The sequence below is a fragment of the Hipposideros armiger genome, unplaced genomic scaffold (assembly GCF_001890085.2).
Source record: "Hipposideros armiger isolate ML-2016 unplaced genomic scaffold, ASM189008v1 scaffold_337, whole genome shotgun sequence".
In the NCBI taxonomy this organism is placed as follows: Eukaryota; Metazoa; Chordata; class Mammalia; order Chiroptera; family Hipposideridae; genus Hipposideros; species Hipposideros armiger.
This window is the reverse complement of record NW_017731687.1, coordinates 2,095,651-2,121,589: the sequence shown is the minus strand read 5'-3', so window position 1 is coordinate 2,121,589 and position 25,939 is coordinate 2,095,651. Positions and strand designations below refer to the sequence as shown.

General features: G+C 53.1%; 2 protein-coding genes across 2 annotated transcripts in view; both read left to right on the top strand.

The window, feature by feature from the left end:
- Positions 1 to 5,425, top strand: part of JAKMIP1 (janus kinase and microtubule interacting protein 1) — a 69,250-nt gene extending 63,825 nt beyond the window's left edge. The window contains exons 18-20 of the mRNA XM_019661152.1: positions 351 to 416; positions 3,362 to 3,406; positions 4,501 to 5,425. Coding sequence (XP_019516697.1) covers positions 351 to 416; positions 3,362 to 3,406; positions 4,501 to 4,530 — 141 coding nt within the window. The 3' untranslated portion in view covers positions 4,531 to 5,425. The remainder of the gene's footprint in view (positions 1 to 350; positions 417 to 3,361; positions 3,407 to 4,500) is intronic.
- A 132-nt stretch (positions 5,426 to 5,557) lies between these two features.
- CUNH4orf50 (chromosome unknown C4orf50 homolog) overlaps positions 5,558 to 25,939 on the top strand; it is a 48,344-nt gene continuing 27,962 nt past the window's right edge. The window contains exons 1-4 of the mRNA XM_019661151.1: positions 5,558 to 6,762; positions 8,731 to 9,127; positions 13,228 to 13,366; positions 16,129 to 16,722. Of these exons, the coding sequence (XP_019516696.1) occupies positions 6,654 to 6,762; positions 8,731 to 9,127; positions 13,228 to 13,366; positions 16,129 to 16,722 (1,239 nt within the window). The 5' untranslated portion in view covers positions 5,558 to 6,653. The remainder of the gene's footprint in view (positions 6,763 to 8,730; positions 9,128 to 13,227; positions 13,367 to 16,128; positions 16,723 to 25,939) is intronic.

Sequence of the window (25,939 nt, the reverse complement as noted above, 5' to 3'; positions counted from 1 at the left end):
TTGGCCCAGTCTTGATAGTTATGTTTTAAAGAGATCCTCTCTTAAAAGTACACACTGTATCATTCTATTTCTACGTGCTTTAAGAACAGGCAAAACCAGTCTGTAGTGAATGAGGTCAGAACAGAACCCCTTTGGGGGCCTGAGGAGCCACCTGGGTTCCAGAGAGGCTCTCCATCTCCGTTTGGGCGGTGGCGATCCAGGCCTGAGCACCTACAGGAGTGAAAGTTAGTCGAGCTGGCCACGTGGTGTCTGCACGCGCCACTGCCTCTATGCTGCACACGGTAAACAAGGAAGCATAAGGTTGAGCACCTGGACGTGTCACCTCTGATACATAACGTAATGTGTTTCAGAAAATCCGAGAACTGGAGGACAAGCTGGAGGTCCAGCGGCGACACCTGAAGGAACTGGAGGAAAAGGTAGGTGGTTTGAGCTCGGGCCACCGGCTGGGCCTGTTTCCGAGAGACATTAGCTCCTCTTCGCTCCTGCCCGCTCGTAACGCACAAAGAATAGCCTCTGTCTCCAGCCCTCCCTTGTCGACCCCATCTCCCCAAATCGGCATGTCCGAGAAACAAGTTGCTGCTTCAAGCACTTTTCTGGGAAAGAAAAGTGCAGTCTGGGATGAGCTTTGTGTGTGGGGAGTGGGGGGATGTCTTTTATTTTCACAAAAGACCTGCTGAATCCTTCTGCCACCGCCACCCTAGGAAGGCTGGGGCGACCTTTTTTTGGTGATGAATCAGCCACAGGCATTAGTCTCTCCTAGAGACTCATTCATGTCCAATGACATCTGTACGCCAGAGGCCAGCTGTGTGTTCTTGGAAGTGTCTTCCCTCCGAGAAGGAATGGAGGCTGGCCTGTCACATGTTGACACCTAGCACCATTTGTCTCTCTACAATTTTTACCATTTTGTGGGTGAGGAAGAACTGAACCCTAGAAAGATTCGGACACTTGCCCATGATGCCACAGCTGGGAAGGAACAGCTAGTCTAGGGATGTCACAGCCACGTCACCAGACCCTCCACCATGCATTATTGGTCCAGGCAGACAAATGAGTCCTACTCAGGACCACGTGTACGTGACATCTTTGTCACAGCACTTGCTGCCTGCTGTACATATGCCCAGTGGTCATGGATGCCTTGAGGACAGGGACCAGCTTTTATTCATCTCTTCATCTGAGACAGTTCTTGCCAGCCAACAGGGTGTCATCAAATGTTTGCAGGATCAGTAATAGACGAGTAGAGAGAAAACCCATAATTGCACATTTTATGTCACCAAGGAGAGCTCACGGGTGCACACAAGGGGAAGGGCTCTAACCCCATCTGGGGGGTCAGTAGGGGACAGTGTGACCCCAGGCTGAAACTTGAAGGGCGATGGGCAGTCACCTTGGGGAAGACGGAGAAAGGGCATTTGTGACCCTCAGTTGTCAGAGGTGGGCCTTGTGAGAGAGGAAGCCAACTCATCCCTTAGACAAAGTAAGGCCACCTCCAGAGGTCCCGTTTCAGGGCTCTCTAAAAATGGGATGACAGCCTACCCCTGTCTAGAGGGAGTCAAACACAACATCCCCAGTGAGATAGGACAGCTCCTCAGATGCTATGTCAGCTTTGGAAGCTTCCTCTCCTTTCTCTCGTGAGAGTCCGCTTTCAGGCAGGTTAGATCACCTTTCTGGCAATGTCCCTTCTCCACCTGGAACCTCAGGGCCTCTAGGCCTGCACAACCGGCGGCGTCCTCAGCGGGGCAGCAGAGGGTCAAGGCTGGAGAATTCCAGCACCGGGATGGTGCTGTTCTTCCGGCCAGAAACCTGGAAGCCCCTGTGGGAATTCCGGTTTAAGCAGATGCTTAGAATCCCCATTTGCCAGATGTCCACACCCACCAACCTTCCGGTTTTGAGGACCCGAGGGGATCTTAAATGTAATGCAATTCAAGAATTTCTTGGGGATAACCTGTCTTTGCAGATGGATATGTCCTGGCTTTGCCCCACGTGGGTCTTGAGACCCTGGGGGATTTATGTCTCTGCTCCCAGTGGCCTGGGTGTGCTCATCTTCCTCTGCAAATGGCACTCTCTGTCTCCTAGGGTGGATTAAATGAGATTAAATGAGACTGAGGATGTGAAAATTCTGAGCTAAGGTCCAGACAAAGTGGGTGGGCCCCAGACTGGCTCTGCCTCTCTCTCTCTGTCTCCCAGCCAGCTTTACGACTTTCGTCATAAAATGGATCGTAGAGCAAGACATGGCAGAGAAAAGACCTCAAACTTGCCATAATTGTTCTTGCTGATTAAATTTTAAAAGGGTGGAAAGGCCCTGAGCAGGGGAAAATCACTGGGAAATGTCTGAATCCCCTTTCTTACTCGTTTTTGCTCTTTTCTCAAAGCAAATGGTGTTGTGGGTGGGTCCGTCTCCTCTTGTCACAGAAAAGAGCTGCTGAGGCTGGCATGCAGAGCAGATGGGCTCCTGGGGACACTTTTCCCGCCACACCCCCCTGGGTGGTGTTGGCAAGTCCCTCCGGCTCCCTGGGCCTCAGTTTCCCCATGTAGAAAATGAGGAGCTAGGTGATTCCTCTGGCCCCATCGAGCTCTAACTTCCAATGATTGTAAAACTTGTTTAAAACTTGGTTGTTTGGATTTTAACTTTTTCAATGAATAATATTGGGAAGCCATTACCTTGTTTTGAGAAAACAAACAAGAATTCTTTCTAAAAGCCCCAGATGATGTTTAGACCTGTTTCACCTAATGACCAGAAATTCTTTTTGAACAAAGCAGGTCATGAGTTAGTAAATGAAAAGAAATAACTACTTTTAAACTGACCTGTACAATTGTTCCTTTCTTTAAGACCATTTTTTTCCTGCTATGTTTTTCTTTTTAAAATAGACTAATCCAGTGGCAGAAAAGACTTTAAATAGTGACTGTCTTGGGGGAGGAAGCCCTGGCAGGTTGGACTGGAGGACCTGTGGCCTTGAGTGGGCTCTGCCTGGCCCCTTGGTGGAAGCCACCAACCATGACCATCAGAGGGTCCTTCCAGCATATATATACTGTCCTACCAGGTTCTACAAGAAAGGCGCATCTCAGCACACAAGTCCTAGGCCCTGGAGTAAACCTCCCTGGGCGAATTAGCCGGATGTTTGGGGAGCGGGTGGGGTTAACCCCGGCCCCGTAGCGTGGCTTTTCCCGGGGGAGGCAGCTGCTGAAGCCAGCTAACTTCCTGCTTCTCTTTCCAAGCCTAACCCCAGGGTCGTAGTTCTTATAAGATGCTGTCATTGAATTCCATATGACATATCTTACATCTTTTTTTTTTCTTTTCCTTTTTTTTTCTTCTCATTTTCTTTTGGTCTTATTTTATAGTTTTTGTTCCTTTTTCTGTTTTTCTCACTAGCATTCATTCTGTGGCCTTGATGACTTCAGTGAGCCAAGAACTCGGGTTGGTATCCTTTCCTTTTCAGATAAAAATGAGACTGTTTTAAAAGGAGGATTCCTCCCGACTCTGACCGTTCCTTGGGAGCCGCGGCGCTGTGGCAGGCGGGCTTCTGGGAGGCTGCTTAGCGCGCTCAGGCCCACTGGCGAGCTCCAGCCCTGGGAGGCAGATCGGGAGTTCCTTCTGAATAAGCACGGACCATGGGACCTGGTGCCCCCCTGTTGTATTTCATCTTGAAAAGGGCTTTTCCCCTCCACCCAAGTTCTTCCCATTGGGCTTTAGCTTCTGGTGCCCTTTAAAGCCTGTGGACCAGTAAATCCGCCCTAGGGTCCAGGCCAGAGTGGGCTTCCCGGGAGGGTCAGGGGTCTGTCTGCAGGAGCAAGAGGCTGATGGGCAGGCCCATGATCTCCACGAAATGCCCAGGAAGCCTGTGCAAAGAGCCCCTAGCTCCCTGCCCCTCCCCACGTCTGCCCTTGAACCCCCAGCCTGGTTTTAATGCCCATGCCATGCTCAGGGACCTCCAGATGGAAGCCGTCCTGGCAGCTGGTCCTAGTCTGATCACTGGGCCCTGCGTGTCTCACCCTGCGCTCCTGCTCTGGCAATCAGGCCCTCGCCCATTCTCTCTGTTCTGAACGCCCACCTTGGGACTGGGGTCAGCCAGGGTCCCTGATGTCAGCCCAGGCTGAGAGCCCCATGAGCTCGGGTGCTGGGTCCCTGCCTGATGTCCTCATGGTTGCCCTGAGCCTGACCTCTGCACGCAAGGGCTCTGCCTCGTAGCTTCTCTGCCGCAGTGCCTAGGCCAGCACTTGGCATGTGGTTGAAGTTCACTCAGTGTTGGCGCAGTGAGCCAAGGAATGACTGATGCCAGGTCTCATCAGATCAGGAGTGGGGAGCCCTGGGGGTTGGGGATGGGTATTGGAGGACAGGTGATCTGAGTCCTGTCTCCTCTTCCCCTGGGTTGTCAGGGAGGGTCCCTCAGTGGGTTCAGCTGGGAGTTGAGGACAGCAGTTGGGGTAGGTGGGAGCAGAGAAGCCAGGGGCTTCTCCAAACATTTAACCCTTGGTTCTCGTGTCATATCAAATTATTTTTTAATTCTACAGGATAGAAAAAGATCTTATGGAATAAACTGAGTTCCTATGGCAACCCCAACCCCACTCAAACCAAAATTCAACTGCAAAAAAAGCTATTCAAAGCCCAGAGACTGAAACCAGAATTCACATATACTTACGACAGCTTGATGGGGAGGCCGTTTTGGATTTACAGCTGGGTCCTGGCCAGGCGGAGCTAGGAACTCTGCAGGGAAAATTGGGGTTTTGTCAGTCTCGGGGCCACATCTGAGTCCCGACTGTGGTACCTTCAAGAGCCCGAGCAGCAGAGATCTGAATACCAGGAAACTAAGTGCAATTACCAGAAACTGAGTGATGGCAGAGCCACCGCACTGTCTGGGGACAGGCCCGCGTCCCTGCACTGTATACCTCCCCTGGCCGTGGTGTGCGTACCTGGCTGGACACAGACCGTGTACATATGACTCCATGAACTGCCCTGTGAACCCAGCATCTGTCAGCCAGACTGACTGGCAAATGTCCCTATGACCTGAACCCAAAGTCAAGCCCCCATCAGCAAAACCCTCTAGGTCCATGTGCAGCTGGATTCAGCAGCTGGTGGCCAGAGAGAGGGGGGCTGGAGCCTCGCCCATTGTAGAGGGCAGACCCCAAGTACCTCAGATCTCCAAGGGATGGACCTCAGGTTCCATCACTCTCATGGGCGTGACATGGAGAAAGTCCCAGAGCGTGACAGTGTCTGGGGCCATGTGGAGCGAGGACTGAGAGATGGACATGGCCCCAGCTCGAGGGGTTCAGGCTGTCTCGCATCTTGGTTGTACTTTGCACGGGGCTGCCGAGGAAGAAATGCTGGGATGTGGCGTGATCCCTGGACCGTCTGTGGGGAACAAGGCCCCTTCCACAGTGGTCTGGGACCAGGCCAATCTCTTACAACCACAGAGAAGATCTCGGGGGAGCAGCCCCTGAATCAGACCTCCCAACAGCAAGGACAGGGCGGGGCAGCTGCGGAGGAAGGGGCACCAGCCGTTGAGTCAGGTCCAGGAGGGGATCCCGGACAGGAGGAGTTCTTTTCGATGCTGCTGTTGTCCTTCTTCTAGGGTGGTGGGTGGGGGGGAGCAGCCCCAGAAGAAGGCGCCTGCCCACCTGTCTGTCCTCTCCCAAGCCTTTGGAAGGAAGCCTTTTGGAATCAGAATAGATCGCATGAAACAGAAGGTGGTGAGTGCGAGGTAACAACCAGGTCGGTGTTGGGCGAGGCAGCAGAAGGCAAGGATGGACCAATCCCAAGGCTGGAAAGAGTCACTGCCCTCTGCTCGCTGGGCTGCAAGAGCAATCCTTGTGAGAAGAACCTTTGGCAAAAGCTAAAACGACAGAAGTCCAAGCCACCGAGGGAATGAACAGGGGAGGGGACCCAACAGAGGAGCTGAAAGTTCTCAGAGGGCAAGTCCAGGGATGGAGACGGACATGGTGACTGGCACAAAGGGGCACCCCAGCCATGTTGGGAGGGATGTTCAAACCAAATCAAAGGACTGAGGGCCTCTAAGCAAACACACACCAGGACAGCCGAGAAGTGACCGTTCTCTTTTGGATCTAAACCCAAGGGACCCACTACACCAGCCCCCATGACTTAACAACATTTAGGGACCAAAGGGGAATGAACTGATGTCTTTGCTTGGAAAACAGGCATCTGAGCGCTCCCTGGGGTGATGGGCGTGTGGAGCCACACGGCAGGGAAGGTGATCAAAGCACGTCTGCTTTCCCTGGGTCGAGGACGCCCCGAGAAGCCCTGCTTTGCTAACATAGTGGGCAGAAGTCCAGGAGGCATGCACAGGTCTCTGGGAAGCTGTTCCTACGGCGCCGAGTGTCCATCCTCTCCCGGCTGCAGGAGTGTGGTCCTCAAGCCCTCCGGTGTCCAAACTTCTGCCTGTTCGCTCTCCTGCTCAGACAACAGGACTGGAATGGTGTCGATGTCGAAGTCAGTCCCATCTGGGTCCACTCCCAGCCCAAACACTTCCCTGCGGTGGACAGTGGCAAAGTCCTTGCCACCCTGAGTCTTACCGTCTGCATCTGTGGGATGGGGTGGTAGTTCCCATGCAGTGCCTCGTAAGAGGTCTTCTTTGGGCACAACTAGAGAGACCCACAGGACTCCCAGACCCTGGCTGGAGAGACAGCAGGTGACATTCAGTGCTCCTTCAATGGGAGGCATCCTCAAAGGAGACCATACAGCCCACGAGGACCAGGAGATATTCTCTTTGGCCGCCAGGAGACAGCTCAGGTGTGAGGAAGTGAGGCTTACACAGGCAGGTATGGGAGCTGCCTCGGCTTAGAAGACCAAAGTCCCCAGTAGGAGCCAGCATTTCTTGTGACAGTCCCAGGCATCGTTTCCAAGGTCCTTGCCAGGGACAGATCCAGTTACAAGATCCATTGTTCTCAGGGAACCTCAGAACCTGAGTGCTGGCAGCCCACCAGGTGCGTACCTAGACTTCACCCACAGCCCAGGTGAGGTGCAGCCCCTCGGTTGTTGTGATGGTTGTTGCCTGGTAATGCAGCCGACATCCCACACGTGTGTGTGGTTTCCAGGCGAGCAGAGCTACAGGTCAGCTGAGCCCAAGGCCAATTACTCATCCAAAAAGAGAAGGGTTGGGTCCACTCTCCACCACCACCACCCTCTTCCCAGGTGCAGCGTACACCTGTGGTTTCCCACGCCTCACCGTGACACCTCGCTCCTCGGTGGGCCAGCAGCAACCAGTGAGGAGCTGGGCAGAGAAGTCCAGGGGTCAGATGTCCTGTCACTGTGGGGACCGTGGTTACCTTAGCACGAGCTCAACAGCTTTCTAAGCGAATTCATGGTCTTTCCTTCCATCGGCCACGCCTGCCTCCCTTCTCCATCCTGCCGCCTTGCAGGCTGAGTCTCAGGGTCTGTGGCGTCTGCTGTTCCCTCACCTTCCGGAACCGGTTTGCGGCCAGCAGGAGTCCCGGCCGCCGCCCCCAGGACAAACAGTGGCCTGTGTGTTTTTGTTTGTGTTCTCACATTGAACCAGAACCTGCTAGAGGTCTGGCAAAGAGGGTGGGAGGTCCCAACCAGCCAGTTGGGGTCCTCTCCTGGAGATTGCCTGAGGACCCTTGGGGGCTTCTGCAGACCCCAAGCTATCCCCTGCAGATCCCAGCTCTGTGGTGGGGTGGAGCTGTGGCCCCTCCCTCCTCCTTCTGTCCACTGTCTGTCTGGGGCTGCTGGTCCATCAGAAACGGGAACCCTGGTACCCTGCTCTCAGCCAGTGTCCTTCCTGTGACCTCCCTCAGCCTTAGGGAACCTCGCTGAGACTCCCTGGGGTGCAGGGCCCCGTCCCAGCAGCTGCCCCCCCCCCCGGCCTCTACCCCTGAGAAGCCCACGGGGGTTGGTTGATAATCCACGGGCAGGCCACATCCCTTTCCATCTCCCTCAAAGCCTGAGCATTTAATTTATTTCAATGAACCTCAAAGTCTTAGTTACGTATCTAAAATAGAATCTGAAGATACTTCCCCAGGCTGAGGCCCTGGGGCTCAAACTGCCTTTTGCCTGTCCTGGGAGACGGAAGAAGGTTACACCTCCCGTGGGCAGAGCACTTCTCGAAGGAAGGACTGGGATGTAGCTTCTCCCGTGCTTTCTCAGTTGGTCACACAGTCAGCTGTCAGTCACTCCTCCGGCTCCAGCGTGCCCACAGGACGCGTTTTTTCCTGTCTTGGTGCATTCCTCATCTCTCACATTTTGGAGTCAGACCCAGATTTGAATCCTGACTATTTTCCTTCCCATCTGTGGGCCTGGACAAGCCACCCCCAGCTTCCGGAGCCTCTGTTTCACCCTCTATAAGGTGGTTATGATAATGCCCACCTCCTACGGTTACCTGGAGAATTGGACTAGGTTAGGTGAGCTGACCCCGTGCAGGACTAGTTCCCCAACCCCTCTGCCAAATGAATGCTAGGTCCTTGACAACTGTTTGCTGCACTCAAAGAGGAGGCATAATGCATTCATTATGGGGTGTAAATTTGAGCCTTGCTACTGAGAACCTATAACATTCTGATGGTTCTGCCTGGAAATCCATTTTTACCTCTTTGTACACATTATTAAGCATTTAATTCCAAGTGATGTTTCTGCAGTGTTTTCTTGCTTTGGGTGAGTTCTGGCATGCCAGCCTGTAAAACGAGAGGCTTTCATTCAAATTGCATGATGCTTGTGCCAATGAAACCCAAGTCCCCCACTCATAAATAATCCACCTGTTCTTGCCCTCCTCAAAGGATATTTTCCTGCACAATCTGAAGGCACTGCACCCACCTTGAAATCTCCAGACCGCCGATGTTGTCAATTCATTGACTTATTAAGTCTTGACTCACGAGCTATGTCTGAGTTGGAGCCAACAGCTAAAACACGGACTGAGAAAAGTTTCAGCTACGTCGTCAGAGCCCCCAGCAGTGATGGGTTCGATGTAATGAATGTTGACGTGAAGATCGACACGTCCTGGGTCTTCCAGGACATGGAGGACAGTGGTGAGGAGCAGGGATGTCTTCCGGAAGAAGCAGCCGGAAGCCCAGATGTGGATACAGGGGCGCTCCGGAAGCAGCTGGAATCCTCAGAGCAGAAGCTATTGGCAGCTGTGGACAAATATGTGACGTCAGAGTCCGGACTCAGGAGCAGGTACACGTGCCAGGTGGTCCTCTTCTTGGGTGTTTCCTGAATCCTTTGTGTATTTCATAACCACGTTAGAGTGGTGTGTTGAATCGTTCCTACGGCCGAGGAAACAGGCTCACCGATGTCACATAACCTGCCCGTGGCATCACGGGCTCTCAGTTCCTTCTCTCTCTTTTCTGTGCCCTGCTCCCTGTCACAGGGGCTGAGCCTGCAGAGAGGTGTCCCAGGCTGTCTGGCTCACTGTCTTCCATCTGGGCCCAGCCAATGGGAACCACCGAAGGGAGGAGGAAGGGAGAAGCCAGGGGACTTCGCCTCTCTTCTGCTCTGGGTGACACCTCTGACTGTGGCTGCAACGCCGTCATGCACTCTGCTCCCTCTGTGGCCTTGCTCCTGCTGGTTACCTGGACCCCATGCCCCAGTATCACCACCTGCTCCGGTGTGTCCCTCCAGCCCCAGAGGCAGATGTGCTCCTGGTAGTCGCTTGTCTCTGGGTTGCCTGTCACCTCTGTCTGGACTTTCATTCATCCATCACCTTTGTGGCAGATTCTCTGTGTTTGTTTCTTTCTGCTGAATTTCTGGTGTGGGCTGTTTCCCTGATGGAACCAACCTGGTCCAGAGGTTAGGCATTTGAATCCAGGTCTTTCTCCAAAGCCCAAGCCCTTTCCGGATCAATTTTTGATACCTAAGTCAGCAGAATGAGATGGGGCTTTGCATGTAAATCATAGGAGAAATGCAGCATGAAAATGCAGGCCGGTTATGGCCGGAATCAGTTCTGACAGGCTTACCAATATCCCAGCAGCCATGATTCATCTGGGACTTCCTTCGCTATTTTCTTCTACGTCCCTTCATTTTAACAAAGGCAAATCACTGAATGGATTTACTTGTGCTTTACTATTCTTCTTTGTAAAACTTTTCACATGGAGAAATTCACATATAGTAAAACCTTGGATTTCGAGTAATGTGTTTTGCGAGTGTTCCACAAGATGAGCAAACATTTCTAATACATTTTAATGTGGTAAACGAGCGATGTCTTGCAATACGAGTAGTTTGATTCCGGAACGAATTATGCTCGCAAACCAAGGTATTACTGTATCAGAAAAATTATTTTGTGACCCTCTGTATCACTCTATGTGACTGTCCATTCACTTATTCATTCATCCATTTATTCATTCACTCATTCTACAATCTGCACTTACCCCCAAGGGTCACGTACTAAACTGTATCAGTCAGCTGGGCTGCCTCAACAGAGTCCCACAGACTGATCAGCTTCAACAACAGAAATTACTTTTCTCACAGTCCTGGGCCTCAGAGATGCAAGAACAGTTGTTGGTGGGGTTGGTTCCTCCAGAGGCCTCCCTCCCTGTCGTGCAGATGGCCATCTTCTCCCCGTGTCTCCATATGGTCATCCCTGTGTGTGTCGGTGTCCTAAACTCTTCTTCTTACGAGGGCACCAGGCATATGGGATTAGGACCCACCCTCATGACCTCACTTTACCCCAATTACCTTGGTAAAGACCCTGTCTCCAGATACAGTCTGGGTCCTGAGGTTAGAGCTTCAACAGATGAATTTGTGGGGACACGTTCAACCTATAACGTAAGTCCTGGGGGTTGAGAGCTGGGGAACGCAGGGCCCAGCCCTGAAGAGATGAATAGTGTAGCCCCCACATGGGGGTACATTCAAACCTCCCTTCAGAAACACTGGCAGTGAAGCCCAGAAGGTCAACGGGCCTGGGGAAGATGGGTGGGGAACCCGGCAAAGGAGACCCCACCATGTGAAGGAGAGACATAGACGGGATGGGGGGCACGGGGAGCAATGCAGAGGAAGGGCCTCTATGGCTGGGGTCTGGGGAGGGGCTGCATCCTGGACCCGCCTGTGGGGAAACGTGGGCTGTGTCCTCTGTTCCCTGAAGGTGGGATGCACACCAGCCACGTGGGGAGCTGGGACTTGTACCCAGGCAGCCTGCCCAGCATGACAACTGCAGCCATGAGGGGTGAATTCATCCTGCTCCCTGAGGGAGTCTCGTAATTTCATAGCACTCTTTATAGCTCTGCATGTTAATATTTTTTAACTTGTCATTCGTCAGTAGACAGCTCCTGCAGCGTCTGCTTCACATTTGTGAGTGCGTTTGTTTCCTATGGCTGCCAAAACAAATGACCGCCAACCCGGTGGCGGAGAACAGCACGCATTCATTGTCTTACAATTCTGGAGGCGGACTCCAAGGCACGCTCCCTGGGCTAACGCCCAGCGGTGGGTGGGACCCTGCTCTCTGCACAGGCTGCAGGGGGCGCTGTTCCAGGCCTTTTCCAACAGCTGCCCCTGCGTGCCTCGCTCCTGGCCCCTCCCTCCACCCTCAATGCTGGCAGCGTAGCGTCTTGCTCCCGAGGTCCCACTTTTTCAGAGGTCACATGGTCTTCATCTTCTGTGTCAAATCTCTGTCTGCCTCTCTCTTGTAAGGACAAATGTGACGGCAGTTCAGGCCCGCCCAGATAATGCAGGATTTGCTCCCCATCTCAAGATCTGTAACTTAGGCACATCTGCAGGCTCTATGGCATTTTAAGGTAACATTCATGGGTTCCAGAGATTAGGGGCTGGATATGTTTTGGGCATTATTCAGCCTGCCGCAGCGAGACTAGTCATTTTCTGCTTAGGTTAAGGGCAGGGATAATATAAAAATTAAACACTGTCTCATCTTTAATGTTTCAGTTTGGTCTCAAAAACCAAAGAGAGGCTTTTCTTGTCCCGTTTAGATAGCACCATATTTTATAACCAGTCAGAGGTATTCAGCCTGACACTCTGGCTGATTAACGTGGGGCCACTCCTTTTTCAGTTTGCAAGGAACTCAATTATAATCCACACAAGAGGACACACTCCCTTCTGTCACTTTTGAGACCCTCCCCATGGGCCTCAGAACTAGAGTAGGAGAGGGGACTCTTGGCCTTATTATCAATAATAATGCATCGTTTTATTTAATCTTCACAACAGCCCTCTGAGCAACGTGCAAATTACCTCTATTTTACAGAAAAAGATACTGAGGGTCATAGTGGTGAATGGGCCCAGTTTGGGCTTTGTGGTGGGAAAGTGGCAGAGCCAGGAGGCAAAGCTAGGTCCTCACCCAGGGAAGCAGAGTCTGTCCTGGGTAAGCAGGTCACCTGGCGTGGACTTGGGTGAAGGAGTGAGGAAGGGCAGAGCTTGTCCCGGTAGCTGTGAACGCACTTCTCATGTGTTTTCTGGTTTCTATTATAGAGGTAAGACTGGAACATAAGGAGACTTGGATACTAGGCACAAACAGGCGACAGGCAAGTCTTCTTAGCAGCTCCCCCTCTCCCAGTGGGAACAGGAGCCAGACTTCTTCGGGCTTCCGTCCGCTCATGGGTGCTTCTCTCCTTTCTACATCGCTGCGGTCAGGGCTCACTTCCAGCCTGGGTAACACTTTGTGTGTGACACGACCTCACCATTTCCCCAGGATAACAAAAATCCTTCATGTGACTTTGCCATCCGCAGCTGTTAGGCAATTAGGCCATTTCCAACTTTTCACTTGTGTAAGTAATACAAGATTTAATTATTTTAATTGGAGAAACTTTTTCTTTCTGAACTTCAATTATTTCCTTGGAAGAGATTTACAAGAATGTAGCTCAAACAGAGCACAGGGTTAAAAGTGTGAATCTGGGAGTCAGATAGTCTGGACTCTATAATGCTGTGTGACCTTGGGCGAGTTGCTAGGCATCTCTGATCCTCAGTTTCCTCATGTGTTCAGCAGGCTAAGGAAAGCCAGCTGCGGGCTGGTAATGTGCAGATTCATTGAAGCAATGCAGATATTTGCTTCAGGCTCAGTCCTTAGTTTATTTCACCGGAACTCAGGATTACTGGCTTAGAGATGAGAGCAGTGTTGAGATTTCTGAGGCATGGTGCCTTATTAGACAGAAGACTCTTCCAAGTATTTTAGGTCCTCTTTAAAAAGATATGTCTGAATGTTGTACAAACCGTGATTTTGTCAGACTATTAAATTGGCCAGATGACAAAAACAGAAGGTTGCCCCCGTTGTCTGTGAGAACCTCGGCCATGTTTACTGCATCCTGGGTGAGCGCCTCCTTGCTTCCGTGCTGCAGAATCCAGGAGCTGGAGCTGTCCGAGAGGAAGCTCCTCCGGAAGGTGGACCAGCTGAGCGCCCGTGTCTTCCAGGAGAGGAGCGCCTGTCTCCGGGCCCAGGAGGAGCTGGAAGTGCTGCAGGGGGAGCTCGCCAGCCAGGTACTGGTCCCCTCCTTTCTTAGGCTTCCTGTTTCTAGTCCCAGCAGGCTCACCCGCTGTGTTTGGACGTGGTAGCAGCTGCCGTTGAGCAAAGACAGTGGGGTGAGCCCGGGAGAGCACAGTGGGGCCTGGGGCGACGTCATGTGGCCTCTCTGGCCCCATCTGTAGGGTGGGACCTCCCGCCCTGTGCTGCCCGCCTCACAAGGCTCTGGCTGGGATCCACTGGGGTGTGTGAGAGCGTGGGTGACCTGCGGGGACTGGGAGCTCTGGGCAGAGGCTCATTTCTGTGGCCTTTGTGCCTGACATCAGGGGAGCCAGCTCTGGAATAAGGGCAAGGGGGTGATGGGTGCAGGGTCCCTGCCCTCAGGAGCTGGAGTGCAGGTGGGAACACAGATAGGAAACGAAGAACTCCAAAACTGGACACTGGGCGCCATGAGGGAGATGTGGGCGCCATGTGTGTGTGCATGGGCCAGGGGAGCTGGGCCTTGCGGGAAGGGCATCGAGGTGCGGGTAACCGCCTGGGCAAAGGCACGGAGCTTTGGGAGAATATACCAGGACCAGAGCAGAGGGTGTGGGCTGGGAGACGAAGCTGGTGGTGAGACTGGAGGGTTCCAGAGGGGCCACTGCACGGACCAAATTCTGAGGCAACGGGAAGCAGGCTGTAGGGTACTTGAGCAGGAGAGGCTCAGGGTCGGGGTTTGGGGAATGTCATTCTAATTGCATGGGAGAGATTTGGTGGAGGCAGGGGACAAGTTAAGAGTGCTGCTGGAGAACAGCATGCAGTTAAGGGGTGGGCTTTGGAGGCAGTTGCCTGGAGCCAAACCTTGGCTCTACCACTCACTAGCTGTGTGACCTAGGGTGAGTCGCTTAACCTCTCTGGGCTTCAGTTTCCTCATCTGTGAAATGGGAATGATGTAGTACGAACCCCCCGAGCTGTTGTATGAGTTAAATGAGTTACTATGTGTGAAACAATTACAACACTAGCATTTAAATAACTCTAGCTGCTTTTGTAATTATTAGTCTTTATTGAAATGTTCCAGGGGTTAGGACAGCCGAGTGGCTCAGTTGGTTAAGAGCTCGCTCAAGAGTGCAAGCTCTGAGCAACAGCGGTTCGAATCCCAGCCCAAGCTGAGCTGCCGCGAGCTGCCAACAGGTGGCAGGATGGCTCGGCTGTTAAAAACAAAACAAAACAACAAAAAAAGCGAAAGAAAGAAATATTCCAGGGGAGAGATGATGAAGACTGGAGGGCAGGACATGCTCAGGAAAAACTGCAGGGGCAGAAACGGCAAGACGTGGAGGGCAGCTGTGCGTGGCACCCAGAGGTCCCCAGGGGCATCCTGTTTCAGTTGATTGTGACTTACGGAGCAGCGCAGTGATTCTCCCATTGCAGATTGACATCTGTCAGTGGGTTGAGACATCAATTCTATGAGTCACAACCTGCATTTTTCAAATGGAATAGACTAGGAAATATGAAAGGGCCTCACATGTGCGAATAGAGGTGCTGTTTCATGAAACAGTGTATGCGTGCACCGTTTAATGGGGCATGCTGTGAAAGTGGGTTTCTTACAGTGGGCGCAGTCAAAAAAGTTCCAAAAGCACTGGCTCAGCCACTAAGTGAAACAGAAGTGGAGTGTGGAGAGAGAAGGTGTTCAGTTAAATTGAAATTAGTCTTTGAGATGCCAGGCAGACATGTAAGTGGCGTTTTCACCCTTTGTATTGAATATCAGGTACAGAAAGTCAAGTTATCTCCCCCCCCCCGGGCTCATCGCATGTCATCATCAGCACCCCAAGAGGAGTTTTTAATACAAGACATGGCGGTGGTATGCGATCCACCCTCAAGAACCTCTCTGTGGAAAATGCAGCCTCTTTGCTTGTTGGCTTTGTCTTTGGCAACTCGGAGGAGCAGCCTCAGGCACTAGCCGATGAAAGAAAGCTTAATACGGAGACAGGTCCACCTATGTGCTTAAATTAATTCTAAAATTTAGGTAGGACTCCTGTTTTTGCAGTGGGTGTGTCACCCCGGTCTAGTGCACGGCTCATGGGTGGGGCGAGGCCAAGGTTTAAGAACAGGGAGATGTGCTCTCCAGGCTTTGAGACGGTCACAGGGAGGTCACAATCCCAGCTGCAGGACCTTTAGCTGTGCAGTAGTATGCAAGCTATTGCTGAATGTCCCAAGGGGATAGTAACAGTACCTAGGTGCATGGGGGAGAGGGGGTTATTCACAATACAGAATAGCTGCTGTGACACTGGTGGTCCTGTCTTACTAGCTAGAAGCCAGGGCCAGCTGACTCTTGCTGGGCGGCGAATTAACCCTGGAAGCACTGGGAATTGGACAGATCTGAGAGGTCCTGAGGTGGACATGGGGACCCTGAGGGGTCCCCAAGTGGCAGCTTTTTACAAACTGGTGTCCAGGCATTCAGTGGAACTGGTGTGGAGCCACTGGCGCTGCCCTCCAGGTGTGCACCAGCTGATGCCCGTCCTGGCCACTGCAGTTTCCTGCCAAGGACTCAGGGAGCTCCTGGGTCGGCAGAGTCCCTACAAGGGTGAAATGAGTGAGGGACCCTTCTCCTGTGCAAAATTTTAGAAGGCGCCAAAAAACTCAGTAATCGAGATGAATAAACATTTTTGATGCAACATTGTAATGCGTAAATATTCCATGATGAACAAAATACCAAAGTATAAAAATAAAGACAGGCGCAGTGTGAACGACGGTGCGTCCCTGGGCTTGCGTCCTGATGGCCTCATCCACCGCCAACCTGTAGGTTCTGGAGAAGGAGCGCGCGGCCCAGCGGCAGCGGGGGCGGCTGCGGCAGCTGCGAGAGCGCCTGCGGCACAAGGACGAGGCGCTGGGGCGGCAGGCGGAGGCCCTGGAGCGCTGCCAGCGGAGCCAGCGGCGCCAGCTGTGCCTGGTGCGCGAGCAGGAGCGCGTCCTGCGGGCGCAGGTGCAGCGGCTGGAGCGGGACGTGAGACGCCTGTGTCGCGCCGCGGGCCTCCTGCTTGCGGAGCTGGACGCCCCGGCCCCGGGCAGCTCCAGACGGCCGGGCCCGGCCGGTGCCCGAGACGCCCCGGAGGAGGCCGCGGAGCTGCGCGCCCTGCAGGCGACGGCCGGGCAGGGTGAGCGTGAGCGGGACCAGGCGGCACGCCGGCTGCAGGAGCAGCGCGCGACGGAGCGCCGGCTCCGTGGGCAGCTGGAGGAGCTGCGTTGCTGCATCTATGAGCTGAAGCTGTCGGAGATCGGCCTGCAAGGCCAGGTGGAGGACCTCACCGAACAAAACAGGAACCTGCGAGAGAAACTGGGAGCCCAGGCCCCCCATGAGACAGCGTGCAGCACAGCCCCTGCTGGTCACTGTAGCCTGGTAAGTGGCAGCACCCCAGGGCAGGAGTGATTGTTCTTTTTTTCTCTAACGTTTTCGTACAGCCACTTGGTTAGGTCGCTGACGCCTTCCCAGCCTCCCTCCTCGTCCGCCCACCCCACCTCACCAGTCCTGTCCGTCCAGCCTTCGCTGAGTCCAGTCACGTACAAGCCATTCCTGCTCGGCTGCCGTGCTTCCCCAAAAATAAGACCGGGTCTTGTATTAACTTTTGCTGCAACGATCTACATTTACTCATGTACAAGATCTCCACTTATTCAAACAGTCATGTCTGGCTGACGACCTTAACTGGGGCTTCTGTTTGGGGTAGGGCTTATCTTACGAACATCCTGAAAAATCATGCTAGGGCTTATTTTCCGGTTCAGTCTTATTTTCGGGGAAACACGGTAGCCTACAACTCCCCCCACCCATTCATCTTCCCTTCCACCTGTCCACCCACCCACCTGTCCACCCACACCCTGTCCACCCACCCATCCCTGTCCACGCAGGCTCCATCATCTCATTCACCCCACCGTCTGCTTGTCCATCTCGCCATCCAGCCACTCTCCCGGCAGCTACCCAGCCACCCTTTATCCCTCATCGCCTGTTGCCTCCTGTCCACCCACCTGTCCAGCATTTAACGAGTCCCTGCCGTGTGCCGGGCCCTGTGCTAGGTGAGCTCCTCTGTATGTGGGATCACGTAACGCTCATGTGCTGGCCCACCCCTCCCTGGGAAAGCAATCTCCCCCCTCCCGCCTTCCTCACAGCACCAGCGGCGGTGACGGTCCCCCACGTGGCAGTGCTGTGGGTGCCTCTCCCTCTCCCCTTCATGAGACTGTGAGCTCCTTGAGGGCAGGTCCAGATCTGATGGGTTGTTGTAGCCCCCGCCCCAGCAGCAGTGCACAGAGGCTCCCCAGGACTGAGCAGTAGAAAGCACACAAGGGTGGTACCTTCCCCTTCTCCTGTTTATTAGCTGTGTGACCTTGGGCGAACTTCTGATTCTGGAGGCGAGGGTAGACTGGCCGTTTATTTATTCATTTGACTGATGGAAGAGTAAAAGCTTACATGTAATATACTCCTACCATGGGCTTGGAACCCTACTGGGTGTTTCAAAGGCATTCTTTTATTGAGTGCCCATGAAGACTGTGAAGCAGGTACTGTTAGTACCCTCGCTCCACAGGTGAGGCTCAGAGAGGTAGTGTGTGGAGCTGTTGTCACACAGCTGGTAAGAGGCAGAACTGGAATGCGATCTAAATTTGATTGGACATGAGCGCAGAGTACCAGCTGCCTCCTTGGAAAGAGAGAGCTAACTCAGCTCCCTCCAAGAGATCACAATCCTTGCTTCTCTCCCCTGGGTCAATTTGCATTTAAGGAAAAAAATCAGTAAGCAGCAACCTTAGCCCAAGGAAGATTGCTGATTTCAAAAAAGAAAATCAAATTTATCTTCAGCCTCGGACAATCTATTTCAAATTAACTGGAACTTTAAATGCTCTGTTTCTCAGGATGATGAAGTGTATCCTGCCTCGACTGTTTTAATAATGAGTTTCTCTGTGGTCATATTTTATCTTTTTGCTACTTTATCCTCCTCTTGTCACTCTTTGGCATGTCCTGTTCATTCTTCCTCTATTATGTTCATTGGATAAAAAGAAAACAGTGTACATTTCATATTGGCACCTTACTGTAATTTTGGCAAATAAATCGTGTATAGATGGAAATTGTCATTTAGAATCCTTTCTGTAATTTTCCTAAATGGAAGACTTTAATTTAGGCTGTGGGTTTAAGTCCTTTTCTCCCAATCTCTCTGTCTCCCCACACAATGCTATTTACTCTTTCTCATATCTAAGAGAAAGGGTGAATGCCTAAATATTTATGAGACCCCTGCTAACATTTTGGACATTTTGTGATATCCTTGAAGCCTTGGAATAGCCTGTGAGGCAGATGGGGAAACTGAGAACCAGGAGGTTAAGTGACTTGGCCACGGACTCCCCAGCTATCAAGTATCAAGGGGACCATGGGTGAGATCAGAGCCGTGACTCCAAGCCACTGCCCTTACCTCGAAATGCTGGGGCCAGAGTTTGTTCTTGAGGGGTTTGTGGGCGCGTCAGTGGCTGGATTCAGTAACTTGTGTGCCATCGAGTCACACGCCCCTTGTTGACCTGCGTATGTGCTTTTCTTGATGTCTCATGCGTTATCATTTAAAAGCCCCGATGTTCCAGGGGAACTGCATCGTGCGCGGATGGGGCCCATGTTCTCAAGGCTTTGCTGGAGGCTGCTGTGTGGTCAAAACTCTGTTGAAAATTCCCCCAAAGGGCCCATGAAGTGTGGACCCCAGCCTGCCTGCCTCCAGCGTTGGGAGAAGCCAGCCCCTCATCAGCTGGGGAGCAGGGGACGCAGCAGGCTGCTCCTTACAGATCTGTGGGATAGACAGTGTCAAACCTTAAACGCCAGAGCCACATGCAGCGGGGTGAGATGCTGTCAGTGCGAGAGGCGGAGGGACCCCAAGTGGGCAGGGGCCCCAGTGATGCCAGCGCAGCTCTGCCTGATACCTTTGGGCAGGTTACTAAACCTTTGTGGGCCTCAGTGTTCCCAAGTGTGAAGTGAGAATGACAGGGAGACCGTCCTACTCTGATTGTGAGGATGAAATGAGAAGGTACCGGGAAGGCTCTTAGCGCACCTGGTACATCCTGAGTGGCCACTCAGATTTAGCCTCTGTCACCATCGTCATCACTATTGCCATCCTCTTTGCCGTCATCTCTTCCAGGGCTTGTGTCGCCTGGTGTGAAGTTGGGTTGACTCACACTAACTCACAGTCGTTTCCTCTCTCTTATCTCTTGTTTGTCCCAAGCGTTGACCCTTGATCAGAGTAGGTTGAATGTGACTGATTTGTCTCCATTCATCTGTGGGACCTGCTGGTGAGAAGCACAGGCTGACCACCTGGAGTGGACCAGCCTGGGGTCACCAGCTCCGCCACCACAGTGGCCTGTGACGGCCGGAGAGGACTGGGAGCACTGCAGTGGCCTTCGGGGAAGGGCTGTCCCTGCGAGTCCTGCTCCTGGCCCAGAGACTGAGAGCCCCTGCCTAGTTGCCAGGCCAACCTGCAGGGACAGGTGAGGTGGGCCAGGCCCAGCCCACTCTCGTATGACCTCATCTTAATTTATGTCTGCAAAGAGCCTACTTCCAAGTAAGGTCACAGCCACAGGTATGCAAGGGGGCGTGATTTGGACTTGAACATCTTTTAAGGGGACCCAATTCAGCCCACCACCTATGTGGCCACTTCTCCCTGGTCCACCCCCTTCAGGTAATGTTTCTCCTTCTGGTCCCCGGGGCCCCTGGGCTTCCTTCCCGTCTCACGGCCCTGATGGCGTGCTGTTGTCAGCGCCAGGCAGCGCCTCCCCGGGGGCAGGTGTGCTGGGGAAGGTGAGGCTACCTCCGGCTGCTTCAGTGGTCGTCCCTAAAATACCCCAGTGTGGGAGGTTGTCATGGCAATGGGCATATTGAAACCATTTCTGGACCTGTGTCATCCCTTTGTGGTTGTGCAAATGTGCCTCCGCCCCATATAAAGCAGCCGCCTGTTAACTGTCCATCCCGTTCACAGCCTCGTTTTTCAGCTGACATGCTGTAAACTTATTCATTTACTTCCTGCTTCCTTCCACCAAAGGCAGAACCTTTCAGGACAGGTGCGACTGTCCTCTTTGTTTTCTGTCGTGTCCCCAGCGCCATCAGGAGCTCAGTAAATGTTTATCAGGTGCAAAGCGGGAGGGAGGACGGCACAGCCGGTTCTCGATCGTTGGAGCCCCGTGATGGGCTCTGGCCCGTGTAGGACCCTGTGAACTTGGGACGCCCCTTCGCCCCCGTGGATTTCTGTTGGACGATGGAGTAGGAGTGGTTGCCAGAGAGACGAGCCCATGAGAAGGTCAACGCAAGGGCCCTTTAAGGATGGAACAAATGTCGGGTGACATTTCCAGCGTAAACTATCCTTGGGCAGTCACCAATTCGGGCTTCTACCTGTCGAAAATGGTGCTGTGTAAAACCAGGTTGGGAGATTTTTATTAGCAAGGACTTGCTTTGGCCGTCTGTGTATGTCCATTTTATGGTGGCTTGTGCGTTTCTTACATCGCTTGCTCTAACTTCCGGGAGAGATGGCCTCTTCTTCCACGTGCTCATGATCCCTGCAGGGGACGCGGCACCACTGTGACCGGCTTCTTGTTAAGGCTCGACGTTAAGGCTTCTCCCAGATGGAGACAGACAGGACGCAACGCTCCCCCACCTGGTGGGTGGCGTGGAGCCTGGCCCTGCCCCTTGGGAGACCTGCGAACTTTGCAAGTCGTTTCACGTCTCAGCCTCAACTCCTTTATTGATCAAATAGGGACTTAGGTACTGTGTTAGTTTCCTGGGGCTGCCGTAACAGCGGACCGCAAACGGTGGTTTAAACCGCAGTTCTGGAGGCTTGAAGTCCAAAACCAAGGTCTCTGCAGGGTCGGTTCCGTCCGGGGCCTGGGAGAGAAGGACCTGTGCCAGGCCTCTCTCCTGGGCTTGTGGGTGCCATCATCCCTCTGTGCATGGCTGTCTCTGTGCCCAAATGTACCCTTTCCATAAGGATGCCAGTCATACCGGATTAGGACTCACTCTAATGACCTCATCGTAACTATGCCATCTATGATGACCCCACTTCCAAATCAGGTCACATTCTGAGGAACTGGAGATTAGGGCTTCAACTTTATGAGTTTTGAGGGGACGCATTTCAACCATGATGAGCACCCGTCCAGACGCATGGCTATGAACACCCCCGAGATGGTAAAACTGTTGGTTCCAGTTCCTTGGTGGCAGGAACGTGTGCTACTCGTCCAGCTTTAGGATATAAACGATGGGTGGATATACAGGAGCTCTGATGCTTATTAAGGTGTCTTTGCACCAGGCACAGTTTCCAGGGCTCTCTATTTGTTGTTGATTCATTTAGTCCCTCAACGACCTTTAGAGGGAGGCAGAGGAGGGCCGAGAGGCACCGAGAGGCTCATACCTGCCCAGGGTCACGCAGATGTGAAGTGGCGAGTCAGGATTTGCGCCCCTGTGGGCTGACCCCAAAGCTGGGCTTGCGACCAGCTCCTCTAGTAAACCCTGGTTAGTGGGTCAGGAATGAACATTTAACGGGTGCCCACATGGTGCCCGCACTCGGCTCAGGCCGGAGCTCGGTACCGGGGCTGGGGAGCGAGGAAGACAAGACCACCCTGCCCACACGGGAGGACAAGGGCTCCTGGGTGGGGGCAGAGGAAGGGGACTGACTGTCTGTGGGTCACTGCTAGGGACCCCGGTGTCTGGCATGGGGAAGGGACCCAGGGCCTCGTGTGTGACAGTCTGCCGGGCTCTGTTCTACACTCAGAGGGCACCGACAGCCCTGACGTGGAGTGTCGCAGAGTCCGAAGGGCCACCCTGACAGGAAGAGTCCTCTGGAGAGGGCCCTGGGGTGACATCAAGTGCCAGCCAGTCCCCAGTTCGGAGGGGAGTGTAGCCTGTGATTTTAAAGTTAAAATGCTAGAACTTATTGACCACGTAACTGCAAAGCCAGACGTTGCCCTCAGGGTCTTGGCCTGGACTTGCACCTGGACCGCAGTGGCCCTGGCTGTGGCTGCACCCCAGGAAGTCACACTCAGAGTCTGAGAGCTTCGCATGTGTGTGTGGTTTCCCAAAGTCGCCAGTGCTTGGGGGCCGGGACCCAGGGGGGTTAAGAGCCAAGGGCAGGTCTTCAGTGCCTTTCTCTGAAAACTGTGGTAACCCCCAAAGGGTGACCTGTCGTAAACCTCTGGCTCCCTTGGCCTTGGGGTCAAGTTCAAACTCCTGCCCACGGCGTCCCAGGCCCCTGCTGCTCCAGGCTATTCCCCCTGCCCCGCCTTGGCCGCCGCTCCTGCTGGCCCCTGACCACAGGCTCTTCCGGGCTGCATGCCTTCCCCGTGTCTGGAAGCTTCTGTCCACTTCCCTCTGCCGCTTGGTAAACCCCTGCTACTTTCTCTCCATTGGGCGGGAATGTCGTTTCCTCCAAGACGAATCCCCTCCCCTCGCACCAGCTCCTTTTCTCCATGTCCTCGTGGTGACGTGACCTACCTCGGGTGGCCCCAGTTCTCAGTGGGACAGGCCTGGCTGCCTGACCCCCACAGTTGTGCCTCCCATATCATCACCATCTGGGCCTAATTCAGCCCTAAATCCCGGCCAAGGCCAAGGGCTGTGAAACTCGCGGTGAGCGGGTGACCCAGTGAATAAATGATCGTAAGAAGATATTTACTCCACTGCCCCTGGGAGATGGAAACTTCTAGCTGAAGAGACTACCTCAAGATGGCAGTGCTGGGAAGTGAGGTATAGAAACTGGAAAACTAAGGGGGGGGGGGCCCAGCCCCAGCAAAGTGTGTATCCGTGAGAAAATCATTGCAAAGCCGACACTGAATGCTCGTTGCATGCCTGCCATGGTGACTCATTCCATTCCCTACAGCAAGCTTTGGAGGGAGTAGAATTATTGATCTTCGTTTTGCAGATGAGGAAACTGGGGCAGGGAGGGAAAGTCACTTGTCCAAGGAAGTTACAGGGGCAGGATCCGAAATGCACGCTTCGCTACCGCCCTGAACGGCCCACGGGCTGGCGGTACCTGATGTGCTCTGGTGTCACGGTGTGAGTTATGCCGAAGGCACTCATTATGAAAAGATACGTTATTCGCTTCATGTTTACAAAGCCCTTCCCCAGACAGGACCTCATGGATGCTGGGAGGTAGCCAGGGATCAGTGTCCTTGTCCCCAGACCCACAGTCCAGAGGAGGCACATGCCTAGCCTGGGATCACACAGTTTACCGTTTCTAGAGCAAGTCACCAGGTCCCCTAAGGACTGAGCCACTGCAAAGACAAACCCCAACCTAGGGAGGAGCTTGGGGAGGATGTTTTTGCTCAGGGTCCCCGGTGAAAGAAAATTTAAAAGGACAGGTTTGCAAGGTGAGCAAGGCCTGTCTGTAGATGTGTTGCCTCCCACCCACCCAATGCTTTTTAGCAAGTGTGCGCTGGGCAGCTGCCATGTCCCAGGCACTACGCTGGGCTCTGGGGCTGGAGAGGTAAGCCTGCTCTCCCAAAGCATGTAGGGGAGACAGACGCAGGTGCAGACAATGGCAACTGGACCGCTGACTGCTACAGCAGGGGGCAGCCTGGAGAGTAACAAGGAGGTTCACAGAGAGAGATGAAAAATCACGATCTTAAAGACGTCAGCATTAGGTTATCATTTCGGAGCTGAGACCATGGCATGCTGGGTGCTCTGCCAGCCTCTCTGCCCAGCAGTGTGAGTAGAGCGACCCCTGGTGGCGGTCACAAGAATATTTTCATTGTTCAGCGAGTTCAGGCAGCCCCTCCCTCCTGGTCACTGCATGCGTTTGTGCAGAAATGCTCATGTCACGTTGGTCACCCACTCCGGCAGCAAGCGAGGGCATTAAAAAACACAGTGTCAAAAAATAGAAACATGGGCAAAACCCACAAATGTACAAATAATATAAAGGAAATACACATGGCCAGTCATCTTACACAAAAAGGTCAGTTCCAGTCCCATTACTTACAAAGTCGTTACTAATAAGCAAAGTCTCAAGGTTCCATTTTACTCTGTGTATTTCCCAACTACTAAAAGTGCTTCAGCGCTATTTATGGTTGGTAAAAATTGGAAACAATCTAAATGTCCGATACAGGGGAACCGATGTGGTAAGTTAAGGTGTTCCTTACGTCAGACGTTATAAGGCAGAAGAATCAGTGAGGAAATGATCCTTCGATAACATCAAAGGAAAAACACAAACAGCAAAAACTAACATTTTGTAGACAAAGGCTTTGGAAGAATTAAAATGTCTATGCATTGAAAAAAAGCCCAGAAGGATATATTCTAACACAAGAATAATGTTTGTGTCTGTATATCGCTGAATTCCTTGCTTTCTTCCTTTTGCGTATCTTTCAAAATAATTGCATGTTAAAGCTAAAAGCCATACTAAGCTACGTGCAGATGCTCCCATGGGTGGAAGGATTGACAAGACAAAGCGGAGAGGTGAGGGAAGGGGGAGAGCCCTGAGCGCTGGTCTTGTTCTCCCGCTGTGTGCGCTGTGTGGCCTTGGACAGCTCACTCTCCCTCTCTGAGTGTTGATTCCATCACTTGTGAAATGAAGGCGGTACAGCATCGTCTTCTCGGATGCTCCCCCACCCTGCTGGGTGGCACCGCCTCGAGGCAGGGGTCTGTGCGTGTTTCCCCTATGGCCGTGTCCCCAGTTCCACAACAGGACTTGCCACATTGTAGCTGCTCAGACAGTATTTGTTAAACTGAACTGAGCTCAAGTTGGGTATTAGAACGAAATCCAAACAGAAATAAACAGTGGAGCCACGGTGGCTTTTGACACGGCCCTGCCCGCCTCCGCTTTGCCACCCGTTCCTTCCTCTCCTTCCACGTCCTCTCTTGCTGCTGTCACTTGGAATTCCCGTCTCTCCCTTTCTCCATCCTGTTCCCTCTGTCTGCCTTCTTTTTTGTTTGCTCTGTCTTCTTTTCTCTTCTGCTTTCTCTCTCTCCTTCATTTCCTCTTTTCCACCTCGTTCCAATGGTGATTTTTGAGCCGCTGACAAAAATGTTGACTTCTGATCACGGGAAAACCAAATGGATAAGAACACAAGGCAATGCACAGGGCTGTGAGCTGGCGGCACCGCGGAGGGTCGGTCAGGCCTGGGCAGGTCCGGCCGAATGGCCGCTCTGGTTTTAGCTGGTCCGAGCTGAGGCCCAGCTTGGTGCTTGTTAAAAGCTTCTGGGCGATTCTAAGGTGTGGCCGGGGTTGAGATCCCTGGTCTGGGAGGAAAGCTGGACATGACACAAAGCATCGCACAGATTCTTGGGTGTGAGGAGGAGAAGCTGTGAGGGAGGGCGTGGGGCTAGTTTGTGGGGGAACAGGGCAGGCCTCACTAGGGACTTGGCCTTTCAGATGAGCCCGAGGGGAGCAAGTTAGCTGGGCCGAGGGAGCAGAAAGAGAGGTGCAGGAGCAGGCACTAGGGGTGCAAGGCTTTGAGGCTGGAGGGAGAGGGTCGATTCAAGAAGCAGAGACGGGGGTGTGGGTAGTGAGGCCAGACAGGCTGGGGTGGGGTTTCTCTTTCAGCACAGGGGGAGGCATGGAGGGGCTGGACACAGGGGGGAATCTGCATCGTTTCCATGTCAGTGGGCTTGCTGGGGGGCTGAGGGAGGG